Genomic DNA, 27,533 nt, shown 5'->3' on the forward strand with positions numbered 1-27,533 from the left:
TTAATTTTAGGATATCTGGTTGGCATGGACCGCAGGGTCTATTTCTGGGCTGTACATCTCTATGACTCTATAATTAAATATTGTCCCACATGGAGAAGTACCGATTTAATGGCTGAGGGAGGAGTGTACATGGCAATCAGCAGGACATTTCCTTGCCCATGTTAAATCTGAAGCTATGAGACTTCATGGGGTCCAGAGTCAACATTGAGGACTCCCAGAGCAACTCCCTCCTGACTGGATATCACTGTGCTACCACCTCTGCTGGGACTGATCTACCAGTGAGACAGGACCTATCCAGGGATAGTGATAGTAGTGTCTGGGACATTGTCTATTAGCTATAATTCCGTACAGATGACTATAGCAGGCTGTTGTTTGACTAGCCTGTGAGACAGCTCTCCCAACTTTGCCACTAGCCCTCAGATGTTAGTGAGGAGGACTTTGCAGGATCAACGGGTCTGTTTCTGCTGTTGTTTTTGGTGCCTATGTTGATGCCAGCTGACCTATTCTGTTTCATTTCTTTGAGATTTTCTAGAGGTTGGTACAACCGAATCGCTTGCTAGGCCATTTCAGAGGGCAATTGAGAGTCAACCATGTTTCTGTGGGTCTGGAGTCATGTGGTCCAGACCAGGTGTGGATGGCAGATTTACTTCCATGAAGGACATAAGTGAACCAGATGGGTTTTTCTGAGAATGTCATGAAAGCATGCTCAATCAGTAGATTCTTAATTCCAAATTTTTAAAATATAGAATACAAATTTCACATTACTATGGCGAGATTCGAACCGGGTTTGAATTAGTTGAGTTTCTGGATTAATAATCTAGCAGTAATACCATTAGGCCATCACCAACCCTGCAGTGTTAAATGAAAAGCTGATTTCCAGCCAATTGGCTATGAATAACAAAGATTGTATTTTGGGTTCTTGTGGTGCAGTGATGGTGTTCCTAGGTCTGGGCTAGAAGGCCCAGGTTCAAATCCTACCTGTCGTCATTTATCTAAACAGGTTGTTTGTGGATACCTTTTTAATGATAAAAGGACGCAAGAGTGTTAGGAGTGTATTGGCACAAATTATCAAAGGTAGCAGATCAGGTTGAGGAAGTGGTTGATAAACCGTTCAGGATCATTAGCCTTTTTATAAATAAATTAATTGTGTGGAAATAGAAACAACAAAGTCCTGGTGAACCTTTCATAAAACATTAAATCATCCTTAAATAAAATAAATGTTCAATCCTGGTCACCATATTTTTTTTATATAGATTAGATTAGTTTAGATTATTTTAAGAAGGATGCAGGAAAGATTCAAAAACATAGTTCTGATAATGAAAGCATAGATTGGCAAAGCCTGTTACTGTTCTCAGCTGAAAGGAGATTTGAGTAAAAAAATGAGGTCTGCAGATGCTGGAGATCACAGCTGCAAATGTGTTGCTGGTCAAAGCACAGCAGGCCAGGCAGCATCTCAGGAATAGAGAATTCGACATTTCGAGCATAAGCCCTTCATCAGGAATATTCCTGATGAAGGGCTTATGCTCGAAACGTCGAATTCTCTATTCCTGAGATGCTGCCTGGCCTGCTGTGCTTTGACCAGCAACACATTTGCAGCTGAAAGGAGATTTGATACAGGTTTTCAAAATCACGAGGGTCTGGATGGAATACATAGGTAGAAAAATGAGAACCAGAGGATACTGATTTAAGATAATTGTCTTTGGTTCTTTTGCCAATGTGAAGGAAAATCTCTTTTTACACAAGTATTTAAGATTTAGAATGTAGTACCTGAAAGTATAATGATTCAATTTTCAGTTTTGATAAGGAAATTGGATAATTACTTGGAGAGGCAATTTGCAGGATGGGAAGTTCTAAGTAGCTTTTAGAGAGTTAAGAGGCTGGATGAGCAGAATGGTCACATTTTGCGCTGTAAACATTCCATAATAAACTACTTGGTTTTATGATGGTTATGTATACATTTTTCATTATTTGTCCATATTTAAAACAATTTAAATTTTTTTTTTCAGCTTACTGGGAATGAGGGTAAACAATGTGTATGATGTGGACAACAAAACATACCTCATTCGACTTCAGAAGTAAGTTTTGCAATGTCACTTATGATTTGTTGGATCTGTCAAAGTGCTGTGCATCAGTAAAAATAAACTGTACTGAGATTGGGCACATATCGAATTTGTTTGCTAGAACAATTATTTTCTGTACACTTTCATTTTTATATTTGTGTGTCTGTCTTGATCTCGAGCATATGTCATGATTTGGAGATGCCGGTGTTGGATTGGGGTGTACAAAGTTTAAAAATCACACACCACCAGGTCATAGTTCAACAGGTTTAATTGGAAGTACTAGCTTTTGGAGCGCTGCTCCTTCTTCAGGTGGTTGTCACTTGATGAAGGAGCAGCACTCCGAAAGCTAGTGTTTCCAATTAAACCTGTTGAACTGTGACCTGGTGTTGTGATTTTTAATTCGTATGTGTTTGTCATTATAATGCAATGACAAAGTTTACAGTATGCAATGTAATTGCAAAGTTAGTTTACTGTGCCCATATTAACAGACTCCCACATTGTATAATTAGCTTGTTTCCATTCTTTCTTTTTTTCATTTTGCAGGCCAGAATCAAAAGCTGTACTTTTGGTTGAATCTGGCATCCGGATCCACACAACTGAGTTTGAATGGCCAAAGAATATGATGCCTTCAGGCTTTGCAATGAAGGTAGAAAATGACCATCACCCATTGTAGAATTCTTAGAATAATTTTATAATGTTAACACATTTTTAGTAAGCTTTGACAATTGCACAGTATATTGAACATCTGCATCCTTAATATGTAATTGCATCTTGCATCTTGTTCAAGTCTGTACTATCTACCAAGCAATAATTGAATGTACAGGTGGTAATTTAGTAAAAGTTTGAATTAAGTTTATTTTCCCAAAAAGAATTTCTATATTCATTAACTTTGTGGATATGAGCCTTAAAATGATAACATCTGTGAAACGGGAAACATAAAGTATTAGAACCAGTCACATGAATTTAATTTTACTGTTGTTGTGATAAATTATTGTTTTGGGAGAGACTTAGAAACAGTGCTTTTAACTGCAAGAATGGTTTGTTTTATGTAATCTTATTAATTCCCCTCGGCAGAAAGCTTCACAACTACAAGACACCAATTTAAGGTGAAAGGCAAAAGAAGCAATGGCAACAAGTACTTATCTAACCAATGGAGTTAGACTGCAATACTTGGGAATGTGGTGGAGGCTAATTCAGTTCTAAAATTCAGAAAGGCATTAGATTAGCTCCTGAAGAGAGTATGCAGCGCAACAGAAAAAGAACGCAGTTGTGTGTGATCAATTTGCTCTTGCAGAGAGTTGCACAGGCATTATTGATTGGCTTCCTTTTTTTAATTGCTTCTACGCTGTTTGCTAAAATAGCTTTAACTTTAAAAAAAATACTCCCTGGTCACTGAGTCTGTGTTAGATATGCTGTGTCTATTTTGTAACTTAGTTGAAATATGGCGGATCTTCTTGTTTCCTTTCGTCCTGATTCAGTCATAAAACATCCCCTTTCTCCTGTCTGTCTCACTTTGTTGTCACTGTTTGATTTAGAGAGAATCTTTGCTAAAACTGTGATTTTTGTTTTGGTTACAGTGCCGCAAACATTTAAAATCGCGAAGATTGATCCACATTAAGCAACTTGGTGTTGATAGGATAGTTGATTTTCAATTTGGCTCTGATCAAGCAGCTTATCATGTGATTGTTGAACTATATGACCGAGTAAGTCACTCAAATTCACTTTCGTCTGCATGCTTTGAACATGTTCATTGTTGTACAAAGTTGACAACATTTAATAGGAGGTCTGAAGAAGGGCTTATGCCCGAAACGTCGAATCTCCTGTTCCTTGGATGCTGCCTGACCTGCGCTTTTCCAGCAACACATTTTCAGCTCTGACAACATTTAATAGTATTTTTTGCATGGCGTCTGAAATGTGGGCATTCTTCCTTATTCTTTTATGTTCCATGTTTCTTGGGATAAGTCTCTGGATTCTGTCAATAATACTGCCATTAGTTGTGCAGTCAGACCAAAGCGAATTTTATTCTATACCAGTAGTTCTTTATTTAATTTGAATATATACATTCTCATTTGAAGCATAAAATACTCTAAACTACAATTCTTTCATCTGTGCATTCTCTATCTTTTAAGATTTTTGGAATTTGGAAATAATGCACAATATTTCAGTATATCTCAGTAGGTACTGTGCAGGGATTCTCTACAACTCTTCACTGTCTTTGCCAATTTTTGTGTTTTGCTTTTTTTAATTGGGACATTAGATCATCAGTCAGAGAAATAACTAGTACAGTGGTTAGCACATTGTCTAGCAACTTGGTACAAATGAAGTCCAGTTTAATAGGTTAACTATTTCCTTACCAGATGGTTGAAACTTTTTTTTTGTGCATACAATTGTTTTGTATAGCCTCAACCCCCCTTCTGCCGAAATGGCTATATAATACAGCTCTACTCAGTTCAGCACAAGTTGCCATTAATTGTTCAGAGAGAAATGATTAACTGATTCCATCATATGGTCAGTGTGAAGGAGATTTTGCCTGATTGAGATGGAGGCTGAGTAAGTATATCTGCGAATTAGGTGCACAGGGGGAAAGAAGTGTTATAATATTGAGGTTTCTGTAGGAAGTAGTGTACTGAGTGAGGAGTTTGGTGAAGTGTGGGGAGGAAGTGCTCTACACGTTTTCATTTAAGTTAACTGTTGGTAGTAAATTTATTAGGGACTGATTTTAAAAGGCTGTAAATAGAAAATTAAATGGCTGTAAATTTATGTTTTCAGTAGCTAACTGAAAACACCAGGGAAGTGAGGATCACTTTTTTTTTATTCACAAGATGTGGGCATTGCTGGTTAGGCCAGCATTTATTGCCCATTCCTAATTATCCAAGGGGTATTTAAGAGGCAACCGTTGCTGGGGTCTGGAGTCACACATAATACAGATCAGGCAAGAATGGCAGTTTCCTTTCCTAATGAACATTAGTGAACCAGGTGGGTTTTTTTCTGGCAATTGACAATGGTTTCATAGTCATCGTTAGACTCGTATTTCCAGATTCTTATTCAATTCAAATTCCACAATCTGCCATGGCAGATGATCTTGAATCAGGTCCCAAACATTACCTTAGTCTAGGGATAATACAACTTGACCACTGTCTTTTGCGTTATAATAAAGTATTATAAGCAATTCAAAGCAGATAAAAAAATGTAAGGAAAAAAAGTTAAGGCAAAGCAGTGCAGCTTAGTCGAGTGGAATGTGTGGCTCTAATATATTAGAAGTCATGAACTCTACTGGTGTCCATAGGCAGCCACAGATGTAGGAAGTGTTCCCAGTTTCAGAAACTTGAGTTCTAGTTATCAGGGCTAGAGAGATGGCAGAAGTTAGTATGGTACTTCCACAAGGCTGAAAGTTGCAGGTGGTACAGTCAGTGATGTGGTCACACCACAGCTGAAGGGCCTGGAGATAGAAGGAAAAACAATGAGTGTCAGGAAATGCACGAATGCCCAGTAGTCTGACTTTTTGAGATAACGAGGACACTGATTCATCAAGAAAGTGCAATCAGAGCCACATTTGTGGCACTGTGAGTGGCTCAACTGTATCTTTATTTGTTGGGGTTTGTGGGTAGGGGGAGGGGAGAGAGAGGGAAAAAGGAAGAGCAATTGTTGGGGATTTCTCAGTAAGAAAGTCATGAAGTCTAAATCAGGGCTGTGTATGTATGTATTCATGAGTCTAGTTAAAGGCACAGATTGCCATGTGGAAACATTGCAGTCTTAATGGAGATCTGGCTGAAGGAAAGGCAGAACTGGGTGTTTTAAATAATGCTGAATGCAAGATACTCAGGAGGGTTTAAAGAAAATGAAAAAGCAAAAAAAAATGGAGGGATGTTCGAATTATTAAGGATTATCTTGCAGCGCTGAAGAATGAGGCTGTGTTGAAGGATTCAAGGATCAATTAGGCTAGAGCTAAGGAACAAAAATGGTGCATTTACATTGTTGTTTTAGTGTATAGTAAAGGAGATATAAAATAGGTGCATTTATAGTTGTGAAAACTAGAAAATGGGTCTGCTCAGCTGAGAGCAAACTTAACAAGATGGGGTGGTTGTAATCAAATGGAAGATAGAAGTCATGCTTTGAAGTTGTTGAACTTAATATTGAGTGTGAATCTGTAAGGTGCTAAAGTAGAAAGATGAAGTGGTATTCTGTATTGCATTGAGTTTTGTTGGAACATTGTAGTGGGCCTGGAAGTAAGATGGTTTATCAAAATGGTAAGGTTGAGGTCATTCTTATAGATGGAGCCCCCTGCACTTTAAAGAGCAATGTTAAGAACAGTCATGGTATATTTCCTCAAAAGGGAAAGGTAGGACAAACATACCCAGAACGTGGGTGGCACGGTGGCACAGTGGTTAGCACTGCTGCTTCACAGAGACCCGGGTTCAATTCCAGACTCAGGCAACAGACTGTGTGGAGTTTGCACGTTCTCCCCGTGGGTTTCCTCCGGGTACTCCAGTTTCCTCCCACAGTCCAAAGATGTGCGGGTCAAGTGAATTGGCCATGCTAAATTGCCCATAGTGTTAGGGGCAGGGGTAAATGTAGGGGTATGGGTGGGTTGCGCTTCGGCGGGTCGGTGTGGACTTGTTGGGCCGAAGGGCCTGTTTCCACACTGTAAGTAATCTAATCTAATCCCTGGATGACAATTGTTATGATTCCAGCTGATGTTATTCTGGCCAACTCTCATCTCGGGCTGAAATCTGGCTTCATAGAGCAGTTTCATTTGGTTTTAATGAGAGTGTCTCTCTATAAATTATAAACACAATATTGCTGGCAGTCATTATGCAAAAAATTCATCTTGCAAAAGAAATGAAGATAAGCTAGAAGAAACCAAGCTATTTACATGTCTGCCATGTTTAAAGATTTCAAAATAAATTATTTCAAAATATACTCCCATTAATTGCAAAAATGCACTTCTTCACTGATTCCAAATGCAATCCTTTACAATGCTCACATGAGAGAGAATCTCCTTCTCTATTACCTGTGAAAGCTTTATTTAACTTTTGACTTCAATTCTCAGTCTGGAGAATCTGACAGCCTCTTCCTGGAGCCTTTGTACACCTGAGTTTCAACTTTCTCAGCTACAGATAATCCCTTTAGGATTTTACCCAATTCTTTGGTCTGGATTTGTAACAAAATCCCTTGCTGAGGTGTTTTTTTTTGTTTTAGAGATCTAAATTATCTTCTCCCTCTTTTGGGAGCAATGCTTTATGCATTCATCTTCTAAGAACCCTTCAGAATTCCCTAAACTGAAAATAACACTGAAAGGTTTCTTTCTAAGGTATTGGTGATTCACCTGAAGCTTAAATCATAGTCAGAATCTTCAAAGGGAGAACCTAATATATTACAATAGATTGTATGTCACTTGTAAAATCTCCCGCTTAGTTCTTTAAGATGAATCTCTCCAAACTATTTTAGAGAAATCACCATGGCTACAAAAATACTTACTTATTAAGACACCCATAAACCGCCATAAAACATTTGTTCAAAATTCCAAAATGAATGGCATTAAAATGTATATAAATCATTACGCTTGCATCACACAAAGAAGATATAAATTGAGGTTAAAAAAAAGTAAGCTTTGGCAAGTCAGGTAGAAAACAGAATTGAGGACCAAGAGAAATATAGAAGGTCCAGAGGGGACATGAAAGAAATGTTAAAAAGGTAAGGAGGAATTTTGAGAAAAGTCTAAAATCTTGAAGTATAAATAGTAAAAAGAGGAATAGATCTGATTAGGAACCAAAATGGGGATTTACGCATGGAGGCGAGAGTCATGGCTGATTATATTAAATTAAATTGTTGCACCTGACTTTACCAAGGAAGTAAGTAATAGCAAGGCTATGGTGACAGAGATAGAAACACTGTGACTGGAACAGTCTAAAATTGCTAAGGAAGAAGTGTTGGATAGATTTTAAATTTGACAAAGCACTGGGATTGAATGAGATTCATCCAAGGATATTGAAGCAAATGACTGGAAATTGCAGGGCCCCTGGCTTTAACCTTTTGGTTGTCCTTAGATTCAGAGGGGTGCCAGAAGACTGGAAAATTGCAAACATCACTCTTGTTCAAAAAAGGTTGCAATGATAAGTCTAGCAATTACAGACCAACCTGTTCACAGCAGTGTGGGGAGAATTCTAGAAACAATTATTCAGGATAGAGCTTCTGGTAACATGGAAAAGGATGGTTAATTTTCTTTTCATTTGTGGGATTTTGGCCTTGTTGGCTGTGTATGTATGTATGTATGTCCTTTCCTTCCCTTTGTCTGTCATTTTCCATCCTTTTTTCTTCCCCTTTTTCTGTTTCCCTTTTTTTTCCTTTCCTTCCTTTTTACCTTTTTTTACTATGGGGAGAGAAAAGAAACATAGGGTTTTATTTACTTGAAAAAGAGATTTGGCAAGACCTGGTAGAAGTATTTAAAATTATAGGTTGGACAGGGTAGATGTGGAGACAATTTTTCCATTTGTGGGAGAATGCAAGATTAGAGGCAGTTAAATGCACGTTATTCCTACTCAGTTCAATAGGGAAATAAGAAAATTCTTTTTCCAAGTTAGTGCTTCAAACAAATGACGAGACTACTTTCAGAAGAAAACAGATGAATACCTGAGACAAGCTGAGGTAGACTAGATGGAATGGGCGAACTTTGTGTGGCAATAAAATCAGTTTACACTTCTTTGTCCAAATGGGCCTGTCTTTATGATGTTTTTTCTACATGAATCTTCACCTTTTTCTAGTTATTTGATATCAGCTTCCTAAATGCTCATAGGTACAAAGGACATTAACTTTTCTGTTCTCCATGTCATATAATTAAATTGAAGCTGTAAAAATGCAAATATGGGTGCATATACTTGATATTTTCATGAAATTTAAATCTGCTTGTGATTCTTAGTTTCTGCCAGGATTTTTGATTTTAATATTTTCTACCTGTGTATTTGCAGGGTAACATAATCCTCACTGACAATGAGTATACAATTCTAAATCTCCTGCGTTTCCGTACTGATGAGGTGCAAGATGTGAAGTTTGCTGTTCGTGAACGATATCCTGTTGATCGTGCTAAAGGTCCAGAGCCTCCACTATCTTTAGAGAGGTACTGTCATCATACGAATCATTTGAAATTAATGAAATCTAAATATATTTATGACATTGCCTTTAACTTTATATTGTTTCTGGTGGATGAAGTGTTATACTTTGCCTTGAGTGATACTTTTCAATTGAAATTAATTTTCAATTAAATGTGTTAAGATCTTCAATACCTAAGTTTTATTATTGTTTAGGAAATCAGGTGTTCAACATTAAACCACATTTTTCCCTCCCATTTAATTGCTTTACATAAAGTTGAAACAACTTGGGATTGTCCAGGTAGATTATCAGTTTGTAAATAATGAACTATTGTTCTCTTCTGTGTAATCTTTTCAGCCCCTAGAACTATTTGAGATCTTTGCATTGCTCCAACTCTGGCTTCTTGCATACCTCTGATTTTACTTGCTCCATCAATGGTAGTTGTGCCTTCAACTGCCTGGGTCTTGAGTTCTAGAACTGCTGCCTTAAACCTTCCTCTGTCTTTACTTTTCATGTATTTCTTACAACCTGCCTGCTCCCTGTCCATGCAGTTATGTTTGACCCTGGTAATGACCTTACAATACGTATTCACCATCACCAAGATTGCCTGTTTCCACCTTAATAACCTTCAACCTTGTCTTGATCATTTGCTATTGAAACCCTTATTCACACCAATGCAACATCTAGATTTTGATTATTCTGATGCTCTTCTGGTCAACATCTTATTTTCCATCTTTTAAAAACTTTTGCTCATACTTATGACACAGCGATACAAAATTCGACTCCAATTCCTTTTCAATCCACTTTTCCTCTTCTCTCTACTCTTCCTCTTTTCTCCTCATTTAAGGTGCACCTCTCTCTCTTTGACCAAGCTGTTGACTATCAATTCTGAAATCATTGTCTGGCAATTTTTTTTTGTTGTTGGTTGTTTCAGATTCTTGTTATGAATGTGCATTAAAGAACATTTTATGGCGTTACAAAAGGATTTATATAGCTGCATATTGGTACGTGATACTGGAGATTTGCATCAGGAATTTCTTTTAAAAAAAAAACGCTGACTCTATATCTTGTTTAATATTGGAAAGAAACCGAGCACAACAAGCAAAGTTACAAGAAGATTTTCAGTCAGGTGTACAATGAGCATATGTTTGACCGAGCACCTTAACATCTATCTAAAACCTCAGTTGGGAGGCCCAAATTATTTAAAGTTGAGCCTCTTTTCAATAACCCCGTAGTTTTGACTTTGCAAGAATGCTGCCCCAGATGAGTAAAGCAAATATCTGTCCCACTTTTGTAAATTTAAAGTCTGTGATACTGTTTCTATTGATTTTAAACTTCTTCATCTTTTGTGTTGAAAATGACTGGCTATACCCCTCGTAAATTATAGAATGAACACCTCAACAAATTTTCACGCACTTATTTATTATTTGTTTCAGTAGTTTATATTGTTGTCCACTTGGTGATAGATGACAAAAGTGCAGTAATGTCCTTTTCATACTTATTAATGGATGATATATTCAGCATTTCTTTCAGGTGCATTTCAGATTGTCATTAGCTAAATGGTGTTGGATTGAATTTCCTTCCTTGTCCCCAGACTAAAGTTGGTCAAAGCACATGTAGAATAGAACTTAATTCAGTTGTATTTCAGTATTTTGTTGACTGCTAAGGCTTGAAATGATGCTGGTAAAGATAAACCCTTTAGAACAGAAATTCATCTAGAATCAGAGGAAGGTATCCTGATGCTGCAGGACTACAGGAGTGGTAATAGCAAATGGCCTAGCATCCCTTTTTGGTTGTTATCTAACATGAGCCAAAAGATATCTCACTCCAATGATGCTGTTTGCCTGTCCTGAAAAAGTAGTGATTACTTTTCCAGAAGTGCAATGAAGTTATTGACAGCTTGAATCTGAGAGGACTTGTGGCAACCTTGGCATACATTTCTTTGTGCTGTAGCAAGAAGCGCATTCCACAGCAAAACAAACCTCCAAGGGAAACTTTCTGAAATCAATCCCATTTACATTTTATTTCAATAAGACCACTTCTGAGGCGGTAAGTGAACACAAAATGAAAGAGGGGACCTTTATTTTGATCTCAGGAACTGAGTTAACCAGATTTAATGCAGTAGAAAATTCCTGCATAACATAATTTTCAATTTCTGATTAATACATCTATATTTTGGAGTAATTAAAGTTGCCATTCTTTGTAATTGTTGAAATTTCTAATTGTCCTATAGGTTGACTGAGGTCTTGGCTAATACACCAAAAGGAGAACAAATAAAGAAAGTACTCAATCCCCACCTTTGTGAGTTGTTTTTAAAAAATAAGTACAGTAGATAAATGATCAAAATCAAGAAATCTCTGAGATGTCAATATACTAGTTGCATTATAATATTCTCAATGATGTGGAAAAGTAAGTATGATCAGGTAAAGTCCGTATTCAAGTATTGCCAATGCAAAACAAAGTACTGCAGGTGTTGGAAATAGAATTTTAAAAATCAGAAAATGCTGGAAAAGAGGCAGGTCAGGCAGTATATGTGGAGGTCAAATCAGAGTTAATGTTGCAGTCTCAATAGAATTGGGAAAAGATTTTGAATAAGTTGAAAGACTGATAGAAAGAATGGAAAAGAGAAAAGCAAGAACTTTTGTCAGAGATAAGAGCAGAACTTCTTCAAGATGAGCATTCTGGAAAGAGGAGTATGAATGAATTAAATATGAATATAAAAGTTTTGTACTTGTTCAAAAGGTATGATTGTGGATTAGTGATGGTAAACACTTAAGGAAATATTTAATATGAATTAAAACGTCCACAGGAAAGTGTTCCATATGTAGATAACTAAAGAACTTAAAATATTATCAGAAAAGAGCTTTATAATATTGCCAAGAAGTCTTCAACAGGAAAAGGCGGAATAGATAAACTATTTCTGCAGGTTGGCGATTCTGGAAGTAGGAGGCATGATCTGAGAGTCAGGGCCAGACTGTTCCGGAGAGATGTTAGGAAGCACTTCTATAAACAAAGGGTGGAAAATGTTTGGAAGTTTTTCCACAAATGGCAGTGGATGCTGAATCAATCGTCAGTTTTAAATCTGAATTAGATCCCTTTGTGAAGCAACAGTATTAAGGCATATAGGCCAAAGTCAGGTATATGGAATTAGGCTACAGATCAGCCATGATCTCATTGAATGGTGGAACAGGCTCAAGGGCTTAAAGACCTAATTCTGTTTCAGTGTTCCTAATGGTAAGTTTGAGGACTAGGACAGTTTTATAAATTAGCAAATAAAGACCAAATAATCAATATTATGAGAAAGTGTAACATTAATTAATAGTAAATGTGGTGACTATGTCCGGCTACAGCTCCTCTCAGAACACATGGATTAGTTGGAGTGGCAGTAGGAAGCATTGAGGAGTATATAGGAAGCAGAGATTCTACATGTGTATTAAGGGCATAAGAGTAATTAGGCAAAGAGTAGGACGCCTTAAAGATCAAGGCCATCTGTGTACAGAACGACAATAGATGGGTGAGACCCTAAATGAATATTTTGTTTTAGTATTTACCATCTTGAAAGACATGGAAATTCGGGAACTTGGGTAAATAAATAACGATGATGTCTTGAAGAGAGTACACATTTCAGCAGAGGAGGTGCTGGAGGTCTTAAAATGCATAAAGGTAGATAAATCCCCAAGACCTGATCAATTAGATGGAAAAGAATTGACTAGGCCTCAAAGTTGAAGCTCTAAATTGGAGAAAGGCTAATTTTGACAGTATCAGCCAAGAACTCTCGAGCTGATTGGAGGTAGATGTTCGCAGGTAGAGGGATGGCTGGAAAATGGAAAGTCTTCAGAAATGAGATAACGAGAGTCCAAAGATAGTATATTCCATTTGGGTAAAAGAAAAGGCTGGTAGTTCTAGGGAGAGCTGGATGACTAAAGAAATTGAGGGTTTGGTTAAGAAAAAGAGGGAAGCATATGCCAGGTATAGACAGGATAGATCGAATGAATCCTTAGAAAAGTAAAAAGTCAGTAGAAGTATACTTAAGAGGGAAGTCAGGAGGGCAAAAAGGGGACATGAGATAGCTTTGGCAAATAGGGTTAAGGAGAATCCAAAAGATTTTTACAAATACATTAAGGACAAAAAGGTAACTAGGGAGAAATAAGGCCCCTCAAAGATCAGCAAGGTGGCTTTTGTGTGGAGCCGCAGGAAATGGGGGAGGTACAAAACAAGTATTTTGCATTAGTGTTTACTGTGGAAAAGGACATGCAAGATATAGAATGTAGGGAAATAGATGGTGACATCTTGAAAAGTGTCCAGATTACAGAGGAGGAAGTGCTGGATATCTTGACACGCATAAAAGTGGAGTAATCCCCAGGACCTGATTAGGTGTACCTATTACTCTGTGGGAAGCTAGGGAGGTGATTGCTGGGCCTCTTGCTAAGATATTGATATCATTGATAGTCACTGATGACTTGCCAGAAGACCGGAGGTTAGCTAACATGGTGCCAGTATTTAAGAAAGGTGGTAAGGACAAGCCAGATGTCGGTGGTGCTGAAAATGTGTTGCTGGTTAAAGCACAGCAGGTTAGGCAACATCCAAGGAACAGGAAATTCGACGTTTCGGGCCAGAGCCCTTCATCAGGCTCTGGCCCGAAACGTCGAATTTCCTGTTCCTTGGATGCTGCCTAACCTGCTGCGCTTTAACCAGCAACACATTTTCAGCTCTGATCTCCAGCATCTGCAGACCTCACTTTTTACTCGAAGATGTCAGTGGTGGGCAAGTTCTTGGAGGGAATCCTTGGAGAGACAGGATGTACATGTATTTGGAAAGGCAAGGACTGATTAGGAATAGTCATCATGTCTTGTGCATGGGAAATCGTGTCTGGATTTGAGTTTTTTGTAGAAGTAACAAAGAGGATTGCTGAGGGCAGAATGGTGGACGTGACCTATATGGATTTCAGGAAGGCGTTTGACAAGGCTCCCCATGGGAGACTGGTTAGCAAGGTTACATTTCATGTAACCTATCGGAAGGATGTTGTGAAACTTGAAAGGGTTCAGAAAAGATTTACAAGGATGTTGTCAGGGTTGGAGGATTTGAGCCATACGGATAGATTTTCCCTGTTTTCCCTGGAGCGTCGGAGGCTGAGGGGTGACCTTTATAGAGGTTTATAAAATTGAGGGGCGTGGATAAGGTAAATAGACAAAGCCTGTTCACTGGGATGGGGGAAATCCAGAAGTAGAGGGCATAGGTTTAGGATGAGAAGGGAAATATATAAAAGAGACCTAAGGGGCAACTTGTTCATGCAGACGGTGGTGCATGTGTGGCATGGGCTGCCAGAGGAAGTGGTGGCGGCTAGTACAATTGCAATATTTAAAAGGCAGATGATTCAGAAGGGTTTGGGGGGGGATATAGGCCATATGCTGGCAGGTGGGACTAGATTGGGATGGGATATCTGGGCGGCATGGACGAGTGGGACCAAAGGGTCTGTTGCCGTGCTGTACATTTCTTATGACTCTTAAGTGTATCCCAGGACATTGAGAAGCTAGAGAAGAAATTGTAGGGCCCCTGGCTGAGCTATTTGTATCATTGACAGCCCCATCTGAGTTACGGGAAATCTGGAAGTTGCCTAATGATTTGCCATTATGGTCGGTTCTGATATAATGCGATAGATCCGTTCTTGTGTTATAAGAAAATCGTGCAATAGCTGTGCCATTTAAACTAATGTGGCTGGTATTGTGTTATAGCCAATACAGGTACGAAAATTTCACATTCTCCAAATAACAGTCTAAATTCTTCAATTGCGTTAAAGCTATTTCACGTTGAAGCAACGCGTTATAGCAGAACCGACTGAATTTAAGAAAGGCTGCAAGGAAAAGCCATGGATCTATAGAGTGGTGAGCTTGACATCACCAGTAGATGAATACTGGACTTTGTTGAGGAGGGCAAACAGCAGTAAGGTAAGATTTTTATTCCCCCTAATTGGTCGTATAATGGACAATGAAGAAGGTTATCTAAGAATTCAATGGCATCTTCATCAGCCTGGCCAGTGGCTGAGGAATGGCAGATGGAGTTTAGCGCAGATAAATTTGATGTGTTGCGTTTTAGTAAGACAGCCAGGGCAGGACTTCATACAATTAATGGTAGGTCCCTGGGGAGTGTTGTCAATCAGGGGAACTTAGGGGGTGCAGATACATAGTTCTTTGAATGTGGTGTCACCAGTAGACAGACAGGGTGGTGAAGAAGGCACTTGACATGCTTGCTTTCATTTGGTCAGATCATTTAGTACAGGAGTTGGGACGTCATGGTATGAGTATACATGACACTTTTGGAATTTTGCTTACAATTCTGGTTGCTGTGTTCTAGGAAGGATGCTATTATAGTGGAAAGGTGCAAATAAAAATTTACAAGAATGTTACCGAGACTCTGGGGCTTGAGTTATAAGGAGAGACTGGGACCTTTTTCCTTGGAGTGTAGGAAGCTGAAGGGTGATCTTTATAGCCTTATAAGCTGGAAAATAAGTGTCCGGTGATAACAATGAATCCAAATCCATTGTTGATTATTGGAAAAACCCATCAGTTTCACTGATGTCCTTTTGGGAAGGAAACTGGCATCTTTACTTGGTCTGGCCGACATGTGATTCCAGTTCCACAGCAATGTGAGTTACTTTTATCTACCCTCTGGGTAATTAGAGATGGGCAAAAAATGCTGGTCTGGCCAGTGCCCTCATCCTGTGAATGAACTTTCAAAGGAAAAATCAGGGGGCAACTCTCTGGTTTGAGTCATGCTCTCATTCTGTTTCCTTATCAGTCGAAACAAACACTCAGACACAGTATGGCTCTACCTTCTTCACCTTTATTCCAAGCAATGGAGAGAAAGCGATCACCCATGTGCACAAGGATATGAGTTCTCAGTCTTTTCTCAAACAGCAGATTCTTAAGGAATTATATAGTCACTTACAGGAAGCGGCATGAAAATAAGGCAACATTTATATGGATTGGGTGACCGTTACAATCAGCAAGCATCAACAGTAAAGAATTAGGCATCTGGCATTACACAATAGATATTCTTCACCTTGTTAAACCACTACCCTTGCCTCCAGTACCTCGTTGTTTACTGCAAGTTCTTATCTGGTCAAAGTCATGCTGGCTGAGCCTTTGTCTCAGAACCCTAAACTTAACTCTTTCCCCACCTGTTCATAACTTATACATATTCTCATTCCCTCCTTTATCATTTTATGATAATCCAAGGGTTATGGAGATAAGGCAGGAAGAGGATACTAATTAGGAATGATCAGCCATGATCATATTGAATGGCGGTGCAGACTCAAAGGGCTGAATGGCCTATTCCTGCACCTATTGTCTATTGACACTACCAACTTTCAGAAGACTGTCAGCCCATATGTAAGCAAGTTATTGACACACAACATGCAGTGATTATAACAACAAATATTACTAGTCCATGCAATAGACAGGAGCTGCAGGATCCTCTCACGTGGAAAAATGTGTTCACCAGTAAAGTTCTTAGTGACCATTCCACTCCCTCCAAGTTGAGTAGAAATGAGCCAGTTATCCAAAATCTCCTTCAGTAAAGTCCAACCTGAAAACAAAATCCGGTCTGTCCTTCTGCATCACACCACGGAGAAATCAGAATTCTTTGATAAGGGCAGTTAAATACTTAACAAAACTGACGAGACTTCCATCCTTGTGGAGATGCTTCAGATGGAGGATACCAGTGCATCTGAGCATGAAGTGTTGCAGCTACAGCAGCAGGCTAGGTGAATGCAACACTCTTTGCTGCTTCTGCTCTCGCTCTGCTTTCAAATGTAACAAAGCCAACTTGCTGCTTTGATTTTAGCTTGATCAGTGAACCTTCACATCCTTTAACTGACCGAAAGACAAGGTAAAGCTCACGTGGTTTAATGTCCAGAGGAAGGCCACTGACAATAAGCATACGGACCTCCTCTTCACCATTGATAGCTTCTTCACTTTGCGTGCTCATGACTGAGGAACTGATTGAATTGGTGGAGGGGCAGGTGGTGGTCCAAAGGTGTGCTTGACCTCTGAATGGCGAAACTCTTGAAATGATGTTAGCTGCTGAAAATATCTCCACATTTCCTCTCATTCCTTCCTTGCCAAAGTGGGTATCAGAATAAAGACAGTCACACATTTCATTACACTAAATTGTGAATGCCTATTTCGACATTCTCTTGAAGTCTGTTACTCTGGTCATATTTATGACATTATCAAGTTTTATACAATCCATAAAGTTCTAAATTGTACTGCCAAAACAATTCGGTCAATTATAAACAACAATTAGTGGTCCTAAAATCAAACCCTCTGGGTACCTCATTTAGGTTATTCAAAAATTATTTCCCTTTAACAAATTAATATTTGGTCAATTGGACTCACCATATAAATGTAGTAGCTACAAGAGCAGGTAAGAGCTGAGGAATAACGCAGAGAGTAACTCTCCTTCTCACTCCCCAAAGTCTATGCATCATCTTTTTACAAGGCACAAGTCATGTGATGGAATATTGCCCACTTGCTTGATTTGCAGATCCAACAACCGTCAAGAAGCATACTTCTCAGGACAAAGCAGCCTGCTTGTTTGGCACCATGTCCACAAACATATTCCCTCTCCACCATTAACACTCAGTACACACTGCTGCTACTGTCCACAAGCTGCGCAACAGAAATTCACCAAAGATCCTTTGACAGCATCTTCCAAACCTGCGACCACTTCCTTTTGAGAAGGACAAGGGTAGTAGATACATGGGAATACCACCACATGCAAGTTCCCCTCCAAGCCAGTCACTGCCATCTTGGAAATATATCACTGTTCCTTTTATTGTTGTTAGGTCAAAATTCTCTCTTAGGGACATTGTGGGTCAACCTACTGTACATTGACTGCAGTGGTTCAAGAAAGAAGTTGACCGCCAGCTTCTCAAAGGCAACTAAGAATGGCAATAAATGCTGGCCCCCAAGTGACGTCCACATCTTATGAGTGAATTTAAAAAAACAAATTTGTTGAAATTTTTAATATTGAACTTATCAGGACAATTTGCAAGAAATGCCAGTGTAAAGGGAAACAACATTCATACTGCACGAAAGAAGAGTGCTGAATGGATAGCCAAGTGAGTTTTAGGTACAGAGATGTTGCCATACGGATAGTACAAGTGACTGATGACTCTCAATGGTTTATGCTGAACAATTGAGCTGAGAAGCTGTGTTATAACCAGAAACTACAATAAGCAGTTGAGCTTTAATAATTTTGGAGATAGTTTAGGTGCTTTCTTTTTATTTTCTCTCATATGATTGGTATCGTGTTTCATTCGAGGCTAGTAGGTAAACTAAGTTGTGTTACATAAAATACACATAACAGAAATAACCATTTAGCCCAACTTTCGCTGCTGGTGTGTATTGGTCACCTAAGTCTTCTCCTATTTATTCTTCAAATCCATTCTGTATTTCGAGAAGATAGCTTCCTATGTTGTAAGAATTTATCATGAGGAAGTTAAGTCTTTGTTTCAAAGGTTCAGAGCAAGTTGATTACTTCTCATGGGCCACATTAATGTAAAATAGCATAAAAATTTATCTAAAATATGTCAGATTGTTTGTGGCTGTACAGGTCATTGGTTAGGCCACTTTTGGAATACTGCATTCAATTTTGGTCTCCCAGATCTAGAAAAGATGTTGTTTTACAAGGATGTTGCCTGGGTTGAAGGGTTTGAGCGAAAGTGAGAGGCTGTTTTCCCTGGAGCTGAGGGGTGATTAAAGATCCTTTGACAGCATCTTCCAAACCTGCAACCACTTCCTTTGAGAAGGACAAGGGTAGTAGATACATGGGAAGCTGAGGGGTGATCTTATAGCGGTTTATAAAATCATGAGGAGCATTGACAGAGTGAATAACCAAGGTTTTCTCCCCAGAGTAGGGAAGTCCAAAACTAGAGAGCATAGGTTTAAGGTGAAAGAGAAAATCTTGGGGCAACTTTTTCATGCAGAGGGTGGTGCATGTTTGGAAAGAGCTGCCAGAGGAAGTGGTGGAGGCTGGTACAATTATAACATGTAAAGGTATCTGGATGAGTATATGAGTAAGAAGGGTTTAGAGGGATATGGGCCAAATGCAGGTAAATGAGATTCGATTAATTTAGGATATCTGATTGGAATGGATGAGTTGGATCGAAGGATCTGTTTCTGTGCTTTACATCTATATGACTCTATACCTAGTGGCTTATGAGACAAATAAAGCATCTGGGTCTGTTTCCTAAACTGTGTTTTCCTAGAGCATGGCACCAGTCTGTCACCAAAAGTTGTAGGTTGGGGGTACTACTCTACATTAAACATAACTGACGAGGAGATTTTCCCACTTCCGTTATCAACTATAAATGTATTGGAAGGATTTACAGGTCAATAATCAACTTATTTAGCCATGTTTTGAATGCGGAATTGTTATAGTGCAGAAGGAAGCCATTTGGACAACACTGGTGCACTGATGAGTATTATGACTTGGTGCCATTCTCCTGCCATTTTGCCATAGTCTTCCACATTTTGTATTCACACAATCATCTAACATCCTATTTAATGCCTCATTTCAACCTATCTCTGCCATACTTGCAGACTAATTACTCTGCGAAAAAAAGATTTTCAACATCACATTTGCTTCTTTTGCAAATGATTTTTTTTAATGTCTTATACTTTCTCATTCTCAATTCTTTTATGGAAAGGGACCGTTTCTCCATACCTATTCTATCCTTCCCTCCTCATGCAAAGATGTGAAAAAGACAAATGTAAAGGCATTGTATCTGAATATGTACAGTATTAGCAATAAAGTGGACAGATTAACAGTGCAAATAGTTGTACATGAGTTTGATGTAATTGTGATTACCAAGACACCTTGCCTGGTGACCAAGGTTAGGAGCTGAATATTCAAGACTATTCAGTCTTTCGGAAGATCAGGCCTAAAGGTAAAGGAGGTGGGTAGCTTTGTTACTAAAGGACGAAATCAGTGCAACGAGAAGAATGTTGACACAGAAACCTAGATTTAGAAATGGTTTTGGTGGAACTAAAAAGCAGCAAGGAATGGAAAACATTGGGAATTATCTATTGATCTTCAAATAATAGAGGTAACATAGAGCTCAACATTAAGTGGAAATTTAGACAAGCCTCCAACTAAGGTAACTATTAATAATCATGGTTGGTTTGTGGGCTACAATGATGCCAAGGGGCCGGAGTAGTCTGGTCGTCGTCTCCAAGATGTCTTTGACATATGGCATGGTGGCTAGAGTCTCTGATTTCCTGTTTAGGTCTGTTGTGCAGGAATCGGTGGACTGTGCTTATTGGGTACCCATTGTTTCTGAATACTTTGTATAGGTGTTTTTCTTCAGCTTCTCTTAGTACCTGGGTGCTGCAGTGTGTTACGGATCATTTAAATAATGTCCTTATGCAGCTTCATTTGTGCGTGTCGGGATGATTGCTTCTATAGTTGAATATCTGTTCAATGTGTGTGGCTTTCCTGTAAACGCTGATCTGCAGCTCTCCGTTTGGCTTTTCACTCTACTGTGTGATCCGGTGAGGGGAGTCTGTTGTTGTTCTCTTTCCCCTTTGGTGAACTTTATGAGTAAGGATGTTGTTTGTGCATTTGTGGATTTCTTCTAATTTGTTGTTTTTCATGATGACTAAGATGTTATCGACATATTGGATCCAAAGCTTTTGCTGGATCGTAGGAAGGGCTGTTCATTCTAACTTCTGCATAACTGCTTTTGCTAAGAGTCCTGATATTGGTGATTCCATAGACATCCTGTTGATTTGTTTGTAGATCTTGTCATTGAAGGTGGTGGGTAGTGAGACACAAGTCTACTATTTTAAGGATGCTGTCCTTGCTGATGGAGTTGGTGCTGAGAGGTGTTTGTGTCCTTTGTCCATCGAGCAGTGAGGCCAGTATTTTATTAACTAAGGTAATTTTTATTAATGTGAATAGGGCTGTCACGTTGAAGGAAACCATGACCGTGTTCTCTACTGTGGTGTCTTTGTTAAAGAATTTCTGGGTGGAGTGGAGGGAGTGGGCTGAGTCTTCTGCTAGGTTTTTCAGTTTACATTGCAGTTCCTTTTGTATGTTGTGTGTACCTGGAAGTGAGACTGTGGGTCTGAGGGGGGCCCCTTGTTTGTGTACCTTCAGTAATTTTTCGAAACAGGCTGTGTTGGATTTCATTCTTTTGGAGGTCTGCCTTGTTCAATTCACCTGTATTGTGTAGTTTCCTCAGGGATTACTGTAATACAGTTTTATAGCTGTGGAGTTGCTACCTGTTAATAGATATTGGTACCTGAGAATAGTGTGTTTGGTTTTTCAACATATTGTGCTCTAGTCAGGATGACAGTCATGTGCCCTTTGTCTCCCAGTAGGATTACGATATTTCTGTCTTTTCTGAGACCCCCAGAGTTTTCCTTTCCAGTGTCTTAGAGTCATAGAGACGTACAGCACGGAAACAGATCCTTCAGTCCAACTTGTCATACCAATCAGATATCCCAACCCAATCTAGTTTCATGTGCTAGTATCCAGCCTATATCCCTCCAAACCCTTCCTATACATATACACGTCTAGATGCCTTTTAAATGTTGCAATTGTTTGAGCCTCCACCACTTGCTCTGGCAGCTCATTCCATACACGTATAACTCTTGTGTGGAAAAAGTTCCCCTTGGTTCTCTTTTCTATCTTTTTCCTCTCACCCTAAACCTATGCCCTCTAGTTCTGGATTCCCCCACCCCAGGGAACAGACTTTGTCTATTATCCTATCCATGCCCCTCATGATTTTATAAACCTCTATAAGTTCACCCCACAGCTCCAGAGAAAACAGCCCCAGCCTATTCAACCTCTTCCTGGATCTCAAATCCTTCAATCCCTGGCAACATCCTTGTAAATCATTTCTGAACCTTTCCAAGTTTCACAGCATCCTTCTGATAGGAAGGAGATCAGAATTGCACGTAATGTTCCAAAAGTGGCCTAACCAATGTCCTGTACAGCCACAATATGACCTCCCAACTCCTGTATTCAATATTCTGACCAATAAAGGAAAGCATACCAAATGCCTTCACTATCCTATCTACCTGCAACTCTACTTTCAAGGTGCGATGAACCTGCACTCCAAGGTGTCTTTATTCAGCAACACTCCTTAGGACCTGACCATTAAGTGTTTCAGTCCTGCTAAAATTTGTTGTCCCAAAATTCAGCACTTCGCATTTATCTAAATTAAATTCCATCTGCCATTCCTCAGTCCATTGGCTCATTTGATCAAGATCCCATTATAGTCTGAGGTAACCTTCTTCGCTGTCCACTGCATCTGTAATTTTGGTGTCATCTGCAAACTTACTAACTATACCTGTTATGCTTACATCCAAATCATATATATAAATGATGAAAAGTAGTGGACCCAGCACCGATGCTTGTGGCACTCTACTGGTCACAGGCCTGCAGTCTGAAAAACAACCCTCCACCACCACCCTGGGTCTTCTGCCTTTGAGCCAGTTCTGTATCCAAATGGCTAGTTCTCCCTGTATTCCATGAAATGTAACTTTGCTAACCAGTCTCTCATGGGGGACCTTGTCAAAGTTTTATTGAAGTCTATATCGATCACGTCTACCGCTCTGCCCTCATTAATCCTCTTTATTACTTTTTCAAAAAGCTCAATCAAGTTTGTGAGATTCGATTTCCCATACACAAAACCATGTTGATTATCCCTAATCAGACCTTGCCTTTCCAAATACATGTGCATTATGTACCTCAGGATTCCCTCCAAGAACTTGCCCACTACCAATGTCAGGGTCTCTGGTCTATAGTTCCCTGATATTTCCTTACCACTTTACTTTAACAGTGGCACCACATTAGCCAACTTCCAGTCTTCTGGCACCTCACCTGTGACTGCTGCTGATATCAATGTGTTGAGAGTGTTCTCTTCTTTCCTTCTGCTTAGTGTTGGTGCTACTGTTTCCTTTGATTCAGCCCAAGCTTTGGGTCTGCTCTGTGGATGACATCTTTGTTATCAAGAAACATAACAAATTAAAAGAAACCCACATACGCATAAACAACATCCTTACTGATGTAAAGTTCACCAAAGTGGAAGAGAATAACAGCAGACTCCCCTTCCTGGACGTCATAGTAGAAAAGCCAATGGAGAACTGCAGACCAGCATCTACAGGAAAGCCACATACTGACCAGATACTCAACAGCAGGAACAATCATCCCAACATGCGCAAATGGACCTGCATCAGGATGTTATTTAGGATCCACAACACACTGCAGCACCCAGGAACTATGAGAAGCTGAAGAAAAACACTTATACGGATTCAGGAACAACAGGTACCCAATTAGCGCAGCCCTTTTGACTCCTGCACAACAGACCTAAACAGGAAGACACAACGTGCCCAGAGACACTTGCCACACTGCCATATATAAGACAACTCAGAGATGATGACCAGACTACTCTGACCACTAGGCACCCATGGTAGTCCACAAACCTACCATCACACTGAACCAGCTCCTGATTAATTTAAAGTACCCTTTACCAACAACCAGCAAAACAAATGCCATATACAACATACCCTGCAAGGACTACAACAAACATTAGTTTGGACAGACGGGCAGGAAACTAGCCACCAGGATACATGAGCACCACTAGCCACTAAAGACATGACCAGCTTCCACTGGTATCCACACACACACAGGCGAAGAGGGACACTAATTCTACTGGGAAAATACATCAATTCTGGGACCGACTAAAGAAAGACATGCATGGGAATTCCTAGAGACCTGGCATTCAAACTGGAATTCCATTAACGAACATATAGATTTGGACCTCATTTATTGGTGTCTCAGAAACTGAACCAGAAGTGATATCACCCACTACACCTTTTAGACACATTAAATAGAAAGCGGGACAGCACACAGTGCTTTGTTGGAGGCTCACCGATGATGTTAACTAGCAAGGTGACGAAATGTCTGAGAACACGCTCAGAGAGCAAACATACAACCAGATTAAATTAATGAACATGGGTTTGGGGTAATATATTGCAAGGATTAAGAATTGGCTGTCAGACAAGAAACAGTCGGAAGAAATGGGTCTTTTCCAGAATAGAAGTTGAAAACTAATGGGGGTACAACAGGATTCTGTGCTTGGGCTACAGCTATTTGCATTCATATCAACAATCTTGATTTGTGAATCAAATGCAATATTTCCAAGTTTGTTACCCACAAAGCTAGGTGGGATTGTGAGTGAAGAGGATGTAATGAGGCTTCAGTGCAACTTGGATAAGCTGAGCGAAATGGACAAATACATGTCAGATGCTGGTATAATGTAGATAAGTGTGAAGTTATCTAATTTGACAGGAAAATGAAATGGCAGATTGTTATATAACAGTGATAGACTGAGAATTATTGATTACAATAGAAACTGGGCGGCTTTGTACACCAGTCACTGAAATCAAGCTTTAAGTGCATCAAGCAGTTGAGAAGACAAATGATTTGTTGTCCTTCTTTGCAAAAGTGATTGAATGGAAGAGCAAGGATACCTTACTGCAACTGGATTACTGTATACAATTTTGGTCCTCTTAACTAAGAATGGATATACTTGCTAAAGGAGGGCTGCAGTGAAGGTTGAGCAGACTAATTCTTGGGATGGTAAGATTGTCATGGAGGTGAGATTGAAATGGCTTTGCCTGAATTCAGTGGAGTCCTGGGAATATCATGATGTTTATAAAATGCTTATAAAGCTGTGCAGGAACGTCTAGTACAAGAGGTCAAAGTCTTTGGATATGAGGTAGACCATTTAGGACTGAGATGAGAAATTTGGTTACTTAGAGGGTGAAGAATCTACTAGATTTTGGAGGCCAAGTCATTGAATAGGTTTAAGAAGACAATAGATTTCTGCAAAATAAATCATCAAGAGGTATGGGGAGCAGGCAGGAGGATGAGACTTGGATCGGGTAACAGCCATGATTATGTTGAATCAGGGAGCATGCTTGATGGGCTGAATAACCTGTTCCAACGTTCGATGTTTCTGTCCGATATCCTCTTCTTCTCTTTGACAATCTATCTTCATAACTGCAATTTCTCACCCCTAGATCCATTGGTGTAAAACTTTTGAACTGCCATGCCACCTTTAGTGATTTATGAATGTGTACGTCTAGGTTTCTCTGTTCTTGTACACCCTTGCGGAGTGAATACTTTTGTTTCGTGCTGAATCTCTGAGATCTTGCTACCCAAATGTATCACCTCACGTTTTTCATCTGCCACCTATCTGCCAACTGCAAAGACTTGTCAGTGTCATTTCACATTTACACAGTCCTCCTCCTCACAATTTAGTGGTTCCAGGTTTCATATTATTTATGAAAAATGTCCCCACAATATTGAGATCTATATGGTTAACATATATTAGGAAAAGCAAGCATCCGAAAACTATCCCCTGGGAAATTCTACTATAAATGTTTCTCCAGTTCAAAATATCAATTGGTTGTTGTGCTTTGTTTCCTATCCCTCAACCAGTTTTTTTTTAATCCCAGTTGCTATTGCCCTATTTAATTTCACGAGCTATAACTTTTCTTAGTCTGTTATGTGGCACTATTATTTTTCGGAGTCCATAGACACCACATCAACAGCATTGCCCTCATTGGCGCTCTCTGTTATGTCTCTCAAAACTCCAAGTTAGTTAAATACAGTTTCTCCTCAAGAAATTTATACTGACTTTTCCTAATTAACCCACCTTTTTTCATGTTATTATTAATTCTACCCTGAATAATTGTTTCAAGAAATTTCCCCGCCTCTAAAATTAAACTGATTAGTCTATAACTGCTAGCCTTATTATGTAATCTTTCTCTGAATGCAGGTGTGACATTTGCAGTTTTCCAGCAGTACCCCAGGAATACTAAAAAATTGCAGCCATCTTCAATTTTTGCTTTCACTTTATTTAATATGATTGGATGCATCTTGTATAGCTTTCGTGCTTTACCAAATTTATGTACAAACAGCATATTCAATATGTTAACTTCATCTTATCAATTTTAAACTGTCCTAATGACTGAATGTCCTTCTCTGTCACACTGGCTTGGGCAGTATCACTTTCCTTACAAGAATGACGCATTGTATTAATTTAATACCTCAGCCATGTGTAAATACTCTTTCATCTCAAAGCATACTGTACTCCTTTTTCCTGCCAATGTGCTTGCAGATGACTTTGAGATTTCACTTTGCTTGCTGACAGTCTTTTTGAATCTATTTTTCCTACTTTTATTTACATTTTCACTTCCCTTTTGAACCATCTGTATTCAGATCAGTTCTTAATGTATTTTCTACCTGGCACCTGTCATTAGCACACTTTTTTTTCTTTCAATCTTAATTTCTACCTCCTTTTCAAGCAGGGAGCTCTGGTTGTTTGTCCCACCTTTGTTTCAATCATGCCTGAACCATCTCTTTGAAGGTAATTCATTTGTTAGCTAAAGATGTTTCCCCCTTGGTTCCAGTGTATCCAACCCATTGTTCCAACCCCATTTAAAGTCAGCTGTCTGCCAGTGAATTGTTTTAATTTGGATTGACCTATCCCACTGTCAACCTGCACTGTATGATGCTGTGATTACTATGCCTGAAGTGCTACTCCCACTGACACCTGCTGTATTTGGCCCACCTTGTTCCCAGGTTTGGTCTAGCGTGCCTTCTTTATTGTGTTGTACTGAACAAGTACTGCTGTAGAAAATTCTCATGAGCACAATTTAGGAATGTTTGTCCCTCTGTGCTCTTTCCACTACCACTACCTCAGTCTGTATTTGGGTAAGTAAAGCTCATCATTGCAGTTACTGTATGTTATTTTCACCTTTCTATAATATTCTTGCAAATATCTTCCTCTGCACCCTTCCGACTAATTGATGGTCTGTCGACTATGCTGTGCGTTATGATTGCACCCTTCTTGCCCCTTTGTTCCTTCCAAATCAACTCTGTCTGTGAATACTCTTTCTGCAACACTACAATACTTGCCTGAATCAAAAATAAATCATGCCTCCTTTTTCTTTTCCTATCTTTTCTACACACCATATATAGTGGGGAATTTATTTTTGTAAATATTTTTATGAAGAAAAATGATTTTATATTTTTTACAAAGCTACAAAATCACAACAAAACATCATAACATAACAGCCTTTTATAATATAACAACAATAACACTAAACAAATTACTACTCTACCCCAAAACCATTGAGGAAAGAAGAAAAAACCTACAAAAAGTACAACAAATAACTAAAAGAAAACTAAATTAAACCAAAGTAAATTAAATTACGTTCAGTTAAGTTACCGCACTCAGTGCAATCCCACTAAAGCTCCTCACCACCAGGAGCATCAGTAGGTATACCCATATTTGTTCAGGAT

At 39.1% G+C, this 27,533-nt stretch overlaps 1 protein-coding gene across 1 annotated transcript in view; it reads left to right on the plus strand.

Annotated features, from left to right (window-relative positions):
- The window catches only part of LOC132818346 (ribosome quality control complex subunit NEMF-like), a 163,480-nt gene that overhangs the window by 41,029 nt on the left and 94,918 nt on the right, over window positions 1-27,533 (plus strand). Inside the window, exons 3-7 of the mRNA XM_060829284.1 lie at window positions 2,007-2,075; window positions 2,604-2,706; window positions 3,638-3,763; window positions 9,026-9,174; window positions 11,380-11,447. Of these exons, the coding sequence (XP_060685267.1) occupies window positions 2,007-2,075; window positions 2,604-2,706; window positions 3,638-3,763; window positions 9,026-9,174; window positions 11,380-11,447 (515 nt within the window). The remainder of the gene's footprint in view (window positions 1-2,006; window positions 2,076-2,603; window positions 2,707-3,637; window positions 3,764-9,025; window positions 9,175-11,379; window positions 11,448-27,533) is intronic.

The sequence above is a fragment of the Hemiscyllium ocellatum genome, chromosome 8 (assembly GCF_020745735.1).
Source record: "Hemiscyllium ocellatum isolate sHemOce1 chromosome 8, sHemOce1.pat.X.cur, whole genome shotgun sequence".
Lineage (NCBI taxonomy): Eukaryota > Metazoa > Chordata > Chondrichthyes > Orectolobiformes > Hemiscylliidae > Hemiscyllium > Hemiscyllium ocellatum.